The following is a 14,700-nucleotide window of genomic DNA, read 5'->3' as shown; positions in this document are numbered from 1 at the left end:
CATTCGCGTTATATCAAACGCAGTCATACTTTCTCAGCGCTCAAACTTTCGAAGTCCCAGAGTTCCTTCATAACGAGCACCGTCATTTCTTAGGAATAATACTGCAGCCGTTTTGACTGGTTTAAAAAACCGGTCACCTTTTACGGCTAAGCACAAATATCTTGACAGGGTCAACAAGGAAAACAATATAGTTTATCTTATATATGCAACACAGAGCACTCAAATTAAAAGCTTCTCCCGGCCTCGTTGTCGTGCTTCTTTCCTTTAGCTTTACACAAAAAATTATTTATGAAGCGTTACCTCCACCTTAAATCATTTATGTTGACTATGAAACGGAACTCCATTCCCTGAATGCAAAAGAATCATTATGATACGAAACAAATGGAAATCAATATCTGTTTATAAATGTACATTTTCAATCCATTGGAGAAAGTAACATGAAGCCGCCATATATATACGTCAGAAGACCTTAGCTATGCTTGAATAATTAAGGAATCTGATAAATTATTCATAGACATAGTAGTTCCGTCGATTCACGAACTACCTACGAAGTAATATCGTGTGTCTTCACGGTCTTGTTCACGGAGTCAAGTGCAGACATTTTCCTTTTAAAGAGAAAGTGAAGGTGAGTAAAAAAGTCATGAATTCGACTGTGGGCGTTTCGGACGAAAGCATGGTTCCTTCGGCGTGATTTGAACCGAGACAAAGCGAGTTTTATCAGTTTCAGAGGACTAACTTTACCATAGATAAACATCCAAGAGTGAAAGCCGTTGATTAAAAACGCCTCAATCCATTTGTTGCAATTTTAAACGACATATGCAGGAATGATATTAATACTGGATAGCGGATACTGTGAGAACAAAGTTACGCATTTGGCGGCGGTATGACTTTGTCGTCAGTTATTCTCATTACGCCTTCGAGTCGATGTTTCATCTCCTCGAATAATTCCCTTCCGAACGAGTTAAAAATGACGAGCTTCTGTAATGATTGCAGTTCAGTTGCAATGATCCGGTTATTTTAGTCAAGTTAAGTCTATAGTTGAAACAGCGATAACTGATGCTTGTCCAGACGCAAATAAATACATCAAGACGTCTTCAAGATCACAGATGGCTACTGCTCAGTAGAGTTATGCAGAATTTTAAAGGAAAAGAGACTAAAAGCTTCTTTAGAATATAGGATCAGATCGATTTACTATGCAGCTATCCGTGCCTCGACTCTAAGAATCTCAAAAGATCCGTTCAGATATGCTCGCTTTTGTATATTTTCCGTTGAGAGAAAGCAATTTTTAGTCTGGGCGTAAGCGCTATGCATGACTCCTTCGATGTGATCTGCACTGAAGCAAAGCGGCGACTTAACTCAATTCCTGATTGACAACTTTGTTGTAGAGGGACAGAGAGAGCGCTATTTTTGTTGTTTTCGTGGCCTACAACTACTTAGTCCCTTTTTTTAAAATGTGCATAACACATGGATGATTTAAACGGTAAGCGATAGAAACTCACGCTGTGGCAATTGACTTATCAGTTGTGCTTCTATTCTAAGAAACTTGAAAGATTAAATATATGATCTCTGACTTACGCAATGAATTTCCTGTTTTAACTATCTGCTATTTCTCTCTGAGTTTAAAAATTATGAATTTGTGAGGTAGACATCAAAACTTTAGTTTTCGTACAGTCGTATAATCGTTCTTCGGTTCCCGCTATGAAAATGAGATAAATTAATCTTGCGATTTGTGTTGGTAACACTCAATTAAGTCTTACTTACTCCCTAGGGCTTCGAGGTATTATTGAAAATGTAACCTTTCCATAGTTGTCGTAGTTCTGGTCTCTTTTCTGAGAGGATTTTGAGTCATATTAGTATTTGTTTATATTTCATGCAGCTTAGGGGAAACATAATGGCAACAAATTTAGTTGCCTAAGATTTAGGTTGACCAAAAATTTGTCTTGTCGTCTAGCAGTATGGATTTGAATAGTTATTCACGGTTATCATAGCATTTACTGTAAATTAAGTATCATCCCTTCAGCTTTATCATCTTGCGACTCAACTTGTTGAGTGGCAAGATAGCCATGAGGTAAATCCAAACGTTGTGATTGGTTCTTACTTAGTCTGCATTTTTGTTCACGAAAGCCGGCTCAAAATAAACAAGTTTGGCCCGAGTACCATATAATAAACTACATACTATAACCTCGCTTTCTTGAACCATACTGTTACAAAACAATGTAGATAAATGGCTAAATGGGCATCATAAGGACCGAAATGATGCTCTTGGTAAGAGCTATTTTGAAGAACTATGTAAAACAGCCCCAGAAAAAAACTAAAATGGTTATGATATGATGTAAAATGGCCTCACTTGAGTAATTTCATCTCTGTACCATGTATTTAAATGGCTTCTTATGTATATTTAGAGGGTGTATATTTATATAATGGTAATTGAACTAAGTGGAGTACAATTTGGTCTTTTATTATGCCCATTTTGAAATCACTGGTGGTCCCTGTAATCTGATTGGCTCTAATTGGTGCGATTTATTCATGAATCGCATCATTTTTTGCTTTAAATCGCATCACTTTCCAAGCCAATGAGGAGGCTACACTGAATACAAAATAACCAATAAGATTTCAAGGCTTGTATTAAGTAACCAATCTAATTGCAGGAAAATGAAAGACAAAGAGTATCATGTGGTAAATTTTGCAACCTTTGTTTCCAAAACTGTTGTTTTTTCCCCCCAATAAATAGATTAATTTAATTTCAAACTAGCTTAGTACTGCATCAATAAAATATTTGAACTGACCAAGTCCTGTATTTGGGCGATTTCAGAATGGATGTAATAAAGTGGTCTGAAATCATACTTGTGATTTCAAATCGAACTCGCGCTATGCGCTTGTTCGATTTTGAAATCACACGTATGATTTCAGCCCAAATTGCACTCCACTCAGTTCAATTACCATTATAAATTACTTGCATAATTTCAAAGTCAAACAAGAGCGCAGCGCAGGTTTGATTTAAAATCACAAGTAAGATTTCAGACTAAAATTGCACAACACAAAGTTCAATTACCCCTTCATTACATCAATTTTGAAATCACAAAATTCAATTTCTCAGATATAGGATTTTTTAGTCTGTACAAATGTTTTGTTGATCCTGCAGGGAGCTTGTTTGTAGAAAGTTGCAAAAGTTGTTTTTTCATTTTCCTGTAATTTGATTAATTTCTTTAAACAAACAATTGGTTGCTGTATTTTAGGAAAGCTTGTTCATAGGCTGGGACAAAGATATGATTAAGTGTAAAAAAGGATGAGATTAGTGAATAAATTGCTCCAATGAGAGCCAATCAGTTTACAAGGATCAGTAGTGATTTCACATTGGATGAAATGGACTGACAAATAGAGACATACATCTATATATACACTCGTTTTTAAATAAATATAAATATACACACACCTTTTTTATCCAGTAGATGTTAACAGAACAAATTATAGGTAAAATTTTTCAAAAGTAAAGTACAATAGCTGCTGTCCAAATAACAAAAAAAAAAATATTGTTCCTTTGATGTGAAATATACATGCATCGGGCACCACCTTATTTTTTTTCTTGCCAAAATATTGCTCATAGCATACACTTACATGTAAGACATGATAAAGCTATACTTAAATCTCTGCTTTACATATATTACATAATTTAGTGACAAAATATTTTTTCATCAGTTGCCACTCACTCAATAATTTTTCTTGGTAAGAAAAGTCACGTGTTAATTTTTTCAATGCTATAGTGAAACTTTAGGTAGTAGGTCTGTACAATAAGGGTTATGTCCTTCCATTTTACATTTACATATGGAAAACGTAACCACTATAAAAATCCAGTTAAGTTGCATTTTCTAAATTGTTGAATTATTTTGCTTAGAAGCAAGCGCCTTCAGTGCAAGTGAACCTGCAGTTGTTAGGCTGACGTCAGCATCAGTACCATGGCAGCCATAGGTAAGCTCTCGCCGATCTGGACTTTTTAATGTCTGTTATTTGTCAATCTTCCTGTACGACTGTCTCTTTGTCTGCTTTCCTGCTTCCATGTTATTCTTTCTACTTCTCTTCTAGACAATTCCTCTCTGGATATCTGCTTGGTTGTTTGCTAGCTTTAGTCTTGTTTGTCTGTGCAATCCCTTGTAAGACAGTTTGCCCATCTATCTGTCTGTCCGACCGTTCACCCTCCTTTATGGTGTTTGCCATAAAACTTAGAGGAAAACTACTACAAAACGTCGCAACTGTTTTGTTTTTTCTGTTTTTATTTATTTTTTACTTTATTATTATTATTTTTATCGTTTAAGTTTTGTCTTTCTCAAGCAAAACATAAACAGGTCGGTAAAACAGAATAGTTCTCATATGTTTGATGATATTTGGCCGAACCAAAAAGCTAGAATGTCCAGCCAGAGATTATCAGTTGAAGAGAATCATAACAGCTTTGAAAGAATAAGTCCGAAGTGATGCATTGTATTCCTCCAGAGAGACCTAGGAATACTTCTCTGAGAGTAGGACTGATGCTATTTAATGATCCATCTAGTACGTACGAAACATCTTAAAAACATTAACTGTACTTTTTCAATATTCAGTCACGCCCAGTGACAAAGAATTAGAGATAATTTCGAAAAACATCGGTGTGGGCTTGAGATCACTTGGAAGACAGTTAGATATTAAGGAACCAGTGCTGGAAGCGTTAGACGAAAACCATAAAGAATTCACTGAAAAGCCATATCAAATGTTGCTTTACTGGAAAAAAGGAGAGGATAAAAAAGCAACCTATGCTGTCTTGTATATGGCCCTGTGTCATCCCTTCATAGCTCGTACGGATCTAGCGAACAACATTTGCTGTCAATGAGAGAATTAAATGACTTTCAGTTGCTGATGAGAATGTTTTTTTTTTTATATAAAGACGAAAGGATCAACAGTTGTCAGAAAATAATCACTTGGCTTTAATAATGAATTACTCTTTCAAAGGTAATGGCGTTTATACACCAGTTTTTCCCATTTGATTTTTAAGGCTTTATGCCAGATGGATAGTGAGCTGGAATCTCACGTTTAGTTTTCTTGGTCGAATGCTGTTTTTATTTTCGTTGCATTTTTAATCTTGTATATTGTATTAATTATTCCAATTTTTACACTTGTCAATTGTAAGTGATCGAGATTGTTCACAAATATATCTGCCTCATGTGGACACCTTAAACTTACAATAAATTATTTCAAGGAGTTTATTTTAAGAACTCGTCTAGAAAATCCCTGCCCTCAATTAACATTGATGATAATTCTAATGAGATTGCTCGTACTATAATTGCGATTTTACTTCATTACTACCATATAATGAAGTAGTCAAAACAATATTAGCTCTTTAATAAACAACAACACAAATCCATGCTGAGTGAACACTACGTGTTTACATTAAGGAGCTCTCTGCCTTCCCAGGACTTCTTCGCCGTAAAAAAAATTGACCCCACCATTATAAAGGATTATAATGCTAATAATCATTATAGGTTATAATGCTTATAATCTATGCCTATCAACTACAGAGCGAATCTAAACCAAGGGAATCCTCCCTTGCGATAAACAATGACCGGTTGCTTACTAAACCCTAAGAATGATTGACTTGAATAGGATAACCTCTGTGCAAATGAATGTGCAATCATACACAGTACGCATGGGCCGCTTGTGCAGGAGCCAACCTATTGGGACAAAGACGGTTTTGGTCCGTTGTTTCACGCATAAAAGATGCCGTTTAACTCTTCTCCGACAACGAACCCATACTTTGGTGCTTTTTTGATCTATTCTAGTTAAGGGGATGACTGAAAGTGGTATTTTTGAGCCTCTTAATTATCCAATGAAATACGAAATGCAATATGTTTAACTGTAGATACGATTTCTGGTCATTTTATACAGACAATTCGGATACTGCAGATGATTCTCCTCGAAAGAGACGACGGTCGTCCTCTCCTTCCGGTTCAGACCCTGAAAGAAACAGATCGACAGCAGGTAATAATGTTTAGTTTTTAAGTACAATGCTGTAAGAAAATGTTGTTAAGTAGCAAGGGAAAAATTAGTTTCAAGATTTGTCGAATACTTTGCGTTTGTAGCCCATATTACCGAATATCATGGCTAAAGAGCACATTTCTTTAACCAGAGTATAAAATACAAGTGATGCCGGCTAGCGAGAAGGAAGGGAGGAAGAAAGAGAAGGAAGGAGGAAAAGAGGAAAGGGTAAATTGAGAGGAGATGGAGGTTTGCGATGGATGGAGGAAGGGAAAGGAAAGTCGTTTCACCCCTATTTCAAATCCCTTTAAACCCTGACAGTCCTCAAGGCCAATGTTTCAGTATCGAATGATATTAAAAACGTGAATCACCTTTCGCTGCATTTTTGTCCACCATCTGTCAGAGCCTTGAAGCACCACTTTCTTCAATCACCATAGAAACGGAGCGACATTAAACAATTTACGCCTCTTGTGTCAGTCTTTTACCGCAAATTGTCCCTTTCTTATATAACTTGGCTATTCTTCTTTTCTCGGAAATCATAATTTTTTATGAGTAATTGGTAATAAGATTTCGTGTCGTCCAATTCTGTCTGTAATCATACTCGTGATAAACAAATCGGTGTCCCGCTGCGCGGTCGTCCGATTTTGTTCATCACTCGTATTATTACAGACCGAATTGGACTCCACTCAGTTCTATCACCGTTACTTATCCTCAGCTCCAGTCAAGGCTGGCGGACCATCAATTGACGAGTTAGAAGATCTGTCTCTGGAACTTGGAGGAAAATGGGAGGAATTAGGAGGACGTCTGAGATTTAACCAAGCCGCAATAACTGGCTTTGATGCAGATAATAGAGGGCTGAAAAAGAAGGCTTTTAAAATGTTAATGGCTTGGAAACAAAGGGAAGGCTCAAATGCCACTTATAAAGTTTTGTGCGATGCCTTGTGCGACAAAAAGGTCCAATGCACACTTCTTGCTGAACAGTTTTGTTGCGAATAAGATTGTAAAAATTGCCTGTCCTTAATACTCCACTTTAAAAGATTGAGTCATTTCTATATCACTTAATATTTCTGTCCGAGTACTCCATAAAGCATCAACACACTTTTGCGCTAAGTTAGGGATTCATTTTCCTTGTCATTGAAGATAGGGAAAACGTAGTTTTAGAGAATATATATTTACTGCTATTTTTCACTAAAGAACCGCTGGCCAAAGAACATCAAGAGGTTGGAACTCAATCAAATGTTTACAAAATGCTGATTACATTCCCACTCTGAAGTATCATGATTGGCTACTTTAACTGACCGATTACAGTTGTCCGATTACACTGTCCGATTACAACGGTACACAGTGATTAGTGAAATCTAAAGCAGTTGATGTACTAATCACATTTAAGAAATTGTAAGGGTTATGATTAAGTAATTGATATACAATTTGATTTGTGTGAGTACTCCAGAGAAGATCTGTATCGTCTTGCATTTGTGAACTCCGCTTATTTTCCTAGCTCTTTAAGACAGGGAAAATATTAGCTTTAGAGAATAGATAGTCACTCTTACTTTTCACTTAAGAACCACGGGTTAAGGAACATGGCGGTTGGAATTCATTCAAATGTTCGTAACACGCTAAGGACACTCCCAACCAAAATCATCCTCATATATCCTTCACATTCTGACATTAAAATGCACATTCTCCTAACTATTCTCTTTGCATTTTTTATGGAACTGACAAGGATAATTGCGTGCTTAACAAATAAAAATTGGCTTTGGTTGCTGATCATTTCCTTTGTTCTCGTAAACTTATTTTTCAATTAATGAGTGATACTGTAAGTAGAAATAAGGTGCTAGACACAATTTAAGTTTAAGGGGTAATCGTTTGTGGCGAGAATAGGATATGAAGTAACTTCTTTTTCTTGAGAAAAGTTAGATTTTTCATGTATCCGGTGTGGTGGATATATGCTTAAAATATATAACGGTCTCAGGAGCTGGGAGCTGTAGGAGCTAGGCTGTAAATAAAGATCAAGGATATAAAATGTATTCCTCATGCTGAGCTCTCATATATTTTTTTTATAGGTTATAGAGGTTTCGCCTCATTGCAAGTTCGCCCTCAACAAGTTCGCCCCTACTACGACCAGCTCTCCCCGTCATCATTGTGCCTCTCTTATCTTTAAGGTTTCCCTCTTATAAAATCGGTTTCTTCTCAGCTTTAATCATATCATAGTTCGTTGAGCGCGTGAAATATATGTAGAGGTCGTTTTTCTACAACTCAAAACTGAGTCTTTGTGCTCCAAAACCACTGGAAAACAAAAAAATAGTTTCTTTTATGTGGGTTCGATTGACCGCTGAACTTGCAGCTGTAGCAACCATATAACGTAACATAGCTTTCGAAATATCCGAAAGAAAACGAGTTATTGATTCAGGAAGAAGAAAGTGGAAGGACTACGGTTTGAAGACCACCGACCAATCGTGTTCCCCTTTGATGGCCTAATGTTTAAGTCTTACAACAAAAATTTCTTTAAAGATGAAAAGGTCAATTATTGCAATTTTTCTATCTATTGTATTAACAATATTATTATATACTCAACAAAATATCGCGTTTCTGATTGGTCAATGATGAATGCATAAATAGGTTATAGAGTGCAATAGAGGTTATAGAGTGCAATACGGAGAAGTTGCCATGGAAACACCGGGGAAGCGCCAAATTTGAACACCAAATTATAAAAAAATGGCTGACAGCCGGTTTGCTTTGTCAAACCAAAACATCGTTGAGCAACTTAAAGAAAATGCGAAAAACAAAAACACGTTGAAAGCTACACAGACCTGGTTAAATGTCTGGCAAACATGGGCGACTCAACGAAAAGTAAACCCAAGAATGGAAGAATACGAGCACGAACAACTCGATAAAAGAGTAGCGCGATGGAGTAATTTTGTCGAGAATATAATAAATAAAAAATCGTACGAACCTGCTCGTGCATTTCGTGATTTATGGTCACTCGTGATGTTTTGAAAGTTCTCAAATTGCACTCGCCTACAGCTCGTGCAATTTTGAGAACTTTCAAAACATCACTCGTGCTCATAAATCACGAAATGCACTCGCGTTCATACGATTTCCTATACTTATTAATAACTCGCGCTTTTTCAGTTAAGTTTCTCCAAGAGATCATAAACAGTCTATAACTCTTAGTTTCCCTTTAAGTCATCAGTAAGCGCGCTGTGCGTGCCTATTATCATGTCGAAATATGATAAGAGATAAGATAAGATAAGATAGCTTTATTTATACACGGTATTTCCATCAGTTGTTAATTATCGATAAAGGTATATCTATCTTCCTAACTATAATAAAATCTAATAATAACAATTCAAATAAAAGAAACAAATAAAAAATCTGCTTTTCATGGAGGCCGTGTCTAAAATTTACTTAAAATTAAGATATTACTTTAAACTGTGGCGACTTAATTTAGATTTGAAATCGGTCAGTGAAGACGCTTGTCTTAGGTCTAAGGGTAAGTCGTTCCACAAGTGAGCTCCGCTGTACAAAAAACTTCTCTTAAGATAATCAGTTCGAGGTTGTGGAAGAACTAATTTGTTTTCCGTATTCCCTAAACGATAAGCACTTATATTGTCACGATATACAAATCTTGATCTCAGATAATCTGGTGTCATACCATGTAAAGTTTTATACATTAAGATAGATTTTTGTTCCAATCTTTGATAGTAGAGTCTTCGCCACCCTAGTGCCCGGAACAAATCATCTAAATTACTATCATAGCTCGCAGACATTAGGATGCGAGCTGCCCGATTTTGAAGCCTTTGCAGTTTTTCAGAAAGGCCCTTGTTACAGTTTCCCCACACTACATTGCAATAATCAAAATGTGGTTGAACAAGGCTATTATAAACTTTAATTAGAACATTAAATGGAGTGAGGTGCCGAATTCGTTTAATTGCACCAATGGCACAAGCTATCTTCTTAGAGATGTTTTCAATATGACACTCCCAGTTGATATTTTGATCGACATAAACTCCAAGGGACTTAGCGGAGGTTACTTGTTCTATTGCGATTTCGTTTATAGTAAGAGAAGGTTTTTCCGTAAATTGTGATAACTTCTGCCTTGATGCAATAAGCATAAACTCAGTTTTTGTCATATTTAGGGTAAGCTTGTTAGCACTCAGCCATTCGTACACATTACTCAGGTCGTAATTAAGGCAATAATTTATATGATCAAAGTCAGTACTGGCAAGCGTCAGGCTGGTATCATCTGCGTACATTCTGGGTTCCGAATATGTCAGACAATGTGGTAAGTCATTAATATATATTAAAAACAGAAGGGGTCCCAAAATTGTTCCCTGGGGAACACCACATCTTAGATATTTCGGAGTTGACTTACAAGAATTTACATGGCAAATCTGTGTTCGATTATCTAAATAAGAAGCAAACCATTGATGACTAGTCCAACAAATCCCATAGTATTGCAATTTTCGTAGCAAAATATCGTGATCTACTGTATCAAATGCCTTTTTGAGGTCTAAAAACACTACGGCATTAACAAGACCACGGTCTATATCCATTGCCCAACTATCTGTAGCTTCGATAAGTGCTGTGAGCGTGGAATGCAAAGACCGAAAACCAGATTGATGGCACGAGAGAAAGTTGTTGTTAGTTAAATAACGATAAAGCTGATCGTAAATTATCCGTTCAAAGACTTTGGCCACAACTGGAATTATTGATATTGGTCGATAATTAGTCGGATCAGAGCGCTTCCCAGAATTTTTATACAATGGAGTGACTCTGGTAGATTTCCACTTATCGGGAAAGATGCCAGTCATTATGGATAGATTGAATAGATGAGTAAGAGATTCCGCTAGAACATCAGGACATTCCCTTAGAAGTTTTGCTGAGATATTATCTAATCCAGTTGCATTTAACTTGCAAAGCTTTGATAGTAGTGCAAAGACATGTGTTGGTGTTGTTTTTTCAAAAATAAAATTTTTATCAGTTTCAATAAGAAATTCTTCGAAGGATTTATCAACTTCTGACACGTCTCTACTAAGGCCTGGCCCAATTTCTGTGAAAAAGGAGTTTAGCATTTCTGCTATATCCGTTTGATCTCCAGAATTTACCCCATTATATTCCATCTCATTAATAACAGTTTTAGTGGACTTTCATGAGGTCAGTTCATTGATTGTTTTCCATGTTTTCCTTTGATCTCCACAACAATTGTTGAAGGCATTTTCATAATAAGCTTTTTTCGCACTATTAATTTCCCCGTTAACTTGATTTTTAACTATTCGAAATTGGTCCCAAATAACTGGATCCTTTGTCTTAATAGCCTTTCTTTTGAGGCGGTCTCTGAAATTCATCCGCTTTTTCAGAATAGCGGTTATCCATGGGGATTTAGAATCTCGTGTCCGTTTGGTCTTCGTCGGTGCGTGCTTTTCGCATAAATTCAGGAATAATTCTTTCCACCTCCTCCACATATCATTAGGATCATATAATTGCTTTATTTCATCCCAAGGTTGAGCTAGAATGTCCGCGTAAAAATTTGCGCTATTAAAATGTTTAAACTGTCTATATGTTATCAAGTTAACTCCTTTGGAGTAAGTCGGAATTGAAATTTTTCGATATGCATAAACTAAACTGTGGTCACTTATGGCGACATGAGACACCCCCGAACGATACACATTCTCTGGCCGATTTGTGAAAATCAGATCAATTAAAGTACTTGTAGAAGGTGTAATTCGAGTAGGTTCGTTAATGAGTTGTTCCAATCCATAAATGTCTGTTATGTTCAGAAGAGCTCTTACATTTCCATTGTCTTTGGATTGCAAGTCACAATTTAGATCCCCCATGAGAAAATGTTCTACGTTCTCAGAATCTAATTTGCCTAATAATGCTGGTTGATGTGCGTGAAAAGTTCATGGAGTGAATTTGGGGGTCTGTACCATGAAGTAATAACAAACGGTTTTGAGTTGTGTTTACGAATTTCAATTGATATTATTTCCAGGAGCTCACTGTCCAAATCTGTGCGTACAGAATAGCTTATGTTTGAACGAATGTAAAAGCATACGCCACCACCAAACCTGCCATTTGCTGACCTGTCACGGCGTATTATATCATAACCCTGGACTTTTACCTCCTGGTCAAAAATACTTTCATTTAGCCTGGTCTCATTTATGGCTAGAACGTCGATGTTTTGATCATTTAGAAAAACGCGAAGTTCGTCAATATGTTTCAAAAGACTGGTGATATTCAAACTAGCCATTTTAAATCCACGACACTTCGGCATTAGAGTTGACTTGATTCGGGCGCTAGAGGTGGCAGTGAGGTTAGCTGTCGCCACAGTAGTCAAGTAAGAATCATATCAATGAACTATATTATTTACAAAATTACTCGCTAAAATAGCAATACCTTTCTTGTTAAGGTGGAGTTTGTAATTGTTCAGACATGTTTCGTAGATGTTCAAGTGTTCGACAAAGCCCCAACCATTCTGATTACAAAATGTTCTTAAAACTTTGTTGCAGTCCTTTACTTTGATCTTGAGCGATTCTTCATCTGATCTTTGTGTGATTGCAGAAATGGTTACACTAGTGTTAGGAAAGTCTGTAGCAATTACATTCCCCAGGTCGACAATTTTCTCCGCCACATTCCGAACAGAGGATGAAGTTTTCAGATCATTTGTTCCCACGTGGAGGATTATTGCCTTCGTTTTTTTAGCCAAGCTTGGTTGTAGATAATGCTCCATGTCTGCGGTTGTAGCACCAGGGAAACTTCTCACAGTTACGTGCTGTTTAGCTGCCCGACTTAATAAGTCCCTGCGTAATCCTTTGACAATCGAATCTCCAACAATGATTGTGCCTTCATCAGGTCTTTGCTCCCCTTGGCCGTTCTCACTAGTATCACTGTTTTCCATTTGTAGTTGCTGGTTCTGGGAACTGGCTTTGCCTTTCTTTTTCTTCTTCCCTCGTTTAGGATTATTAGACTTGTTTGACGTAACGGTTTGCCAGTCGTCAGAAGCAGGTTGTGGGTCGTGTGAACTTACCGAAAGATCTGAAGAAAGAATTTTAATAGATTCCATCAAACTTGCTTTTTCTTGTTGAAGTTCTTGGATCTTAACTTCGTACTCAGCGCACTTAAATTTGTATTCATCAATTTCACGTTGCGACGCATCCACTTGGGACAGATTCGCGGGAAATTCAAATTTTCGTTGAATGGCGTCAATAGCTTTCCAAAGCTATTGAATAATAAATAAGGAATAGAGGGGGAGGGTTACAAGGTGATGTGGTTTATCGACTGAGATGAAAGGAAAATGAAATGAAAAAGTTATCTTGATACATTGCGTGAATTTTACACCACAGTAAGTTTGTGCTGATCGCGGACGCTATTATCTGTTTCAAAATGGCGGCGGCAGCGAAGGGAGTTACTACATCACGGGCGACGAGCGGGGATAGAAAAAACGACCCAAATATGAGCGGTCAGCGGTGAAACAGCTTTTATACTTCATATAGAGACATAATTTGTTGTTCCAGAGACAATCGTATTGTAAAGCCGAAATGTTAACAGTTTACTTCACAGTTTAAGCAATTTTTCAAAAGTGTTGATTGAACTCATATCTTTTACTGCTTTAATAAACAATGGAGGCTTCGGAGAGGGAGTCAGTGGCATTTGGAAAGGCACCAAGAATAATTATATATATGGTTTGTAGCTAGCTGCGTGACGTGCGTGACGTTAAGATAGATTTTCACGAGCGTCAATGGTGCAGAATCGTAACTTGATGGAGCCAACAGTGGACAACATCCCAGAATTCAAACTTTGTGATTTTTTTCTCGGCTTAAACGCTAAGTCAGTTGTTCAATTGAATAGGAAGAAAAACATTTCGAACGGAAAACAGCATTATTTGCACGTGTGGATCTTTTGAGAAAAGGTCTCCTAAACGAGTGGTCTTGATTGTAAATACTTAAGGAATGGTAAATACATTAGCCTTAACATGGCTGTTTCTCGAAGCTCAGTGTTTTCCTACTTGCCTTTTCTCCACGTGAATTGGGGGCGATTGAATAGATATAATATGCAGTAAAAGAACTTCAGCTGATAGAAATTTTAAATTTCTCATCTTAGGCTGTGGATACAAAATTCAAGTGAAAAGGAAGCCAACTGTGATTAATGCTTTGAACAAGTCAAGATACGTTTTTTTCGTCACACAACAAGTTACATAACGTGAATATCATTCTTCTTGATGCCTTTCCCGGTGTCACCAATGCCTTTCCCGATGCCTCCGTTGGTTAATAGGGCATTAAAAGTATTGTTCCAGTTAAAGCTTGAGGAAAATTGCTTAACTTTTAAGTAGCGAAGTGTAACTTGGTAACATTTCGGCTTTACAACACGATTGTTTTCTGCAACTACAAAACGTACATTTAATTCTTCTTGGTACCTTTCGGATGCCACTGATGTCTTCATTGTTTACTAAAGCAGTAAAAGATATATGTACAATCAACACTTTTGAATTGCTTAACATTTTATTTAGCGAAGTAAACTGTTTACACTTCGGCTTTACAACACGATTGTTTCCTGATACTACAAATGATCTGTCTATATATGAAGTATGAAAGTTGTTTCACCGCTGACCACTCGTATTTGGGTCGTTTTTTCTATCCCCGCTCGTCGCCCGTGATGTAGTAACTCCCTTTCTGAAGAGAAAACCGGAATCTGTTGTACCGC

At 36.9% G+C, this 14,700-nt stretch overlaps 1 protein-coding gene and 1 pseudogene across 3 annotated transcripts; one reads left to right on the top strand and one right to left on the bottom strand.

The window, feature by feature from the left end:
- Positions 1 to 515: 515 nt before the first annotated feature.
- LOC149048830 (uncharacterized) lies at positions 516 to 8,027 on the top strand. 3 transcript variants are annotated; one of them, XM_089200879.1, is made up of 4 exons: positions 516 to 625; positions 3,893 to 3,966; positions 5,911 to 6,003; positions 6,716 to 8,027. In XM_089200879.1, the coding sequence occupies exons 2-4, from the start codon at positions 3,954 to 3,956 to the stop codon at positions 6,994 to 6,996; spliced, it is 387 nt and encodes a 128-aa protein (XP_089057005.1). In that variant the 5' UTR covers positions 516 to 625; positions 3,893 to 3,953; the 3' UTR covers positions 6,997 to 8,027. The 3 variants fall into 3 exon arrangements, with proteins under 3 accessions (XP_089057005.1, XP_089057006.1, XP_089057004.1); XM_089200880.1 differs by having other exon boundaries at positions 519 to 625; positions 3,896 to 3,966; XM_089200878.1 differs by lacking the exon at positions 516 to 625 and adding an exon at positions 4,913 to 4,977 and having other exon boundaries at positions 3,950 to 3,966.
- Positions 8,028 to 11,150: 3,123 nt separating this feature from the next.
- LOC149048829 (uncharacterized) lies at positions 11,151 to 12,256 on the bottom strand (annotated as a pseudogene).
- Between the last annotated feature and the right edge of the window lie 2,444 nt (positions 12,257 to 14,700).

Source organism: Pocillopora damicornis, chromosome 3 (assembly GCF_964200805.1).
Source record: "Pocillopora damicornis chromosome 3, jaPocDami1.2, whole genome shotgun sequence".
In the NCBI taxonomy this organism is placed as follows: Eukaryota; Metazoa; Cnidaria; class Anthozoa; order Scleractinia; family Pocilloporidae; genus Pocillopora; species Pocillopora damicornis.
Note: the sequence above shows the minus strand (reverse complement) of the source record. Positions and strands in the feature narration are given on the sequence as shown.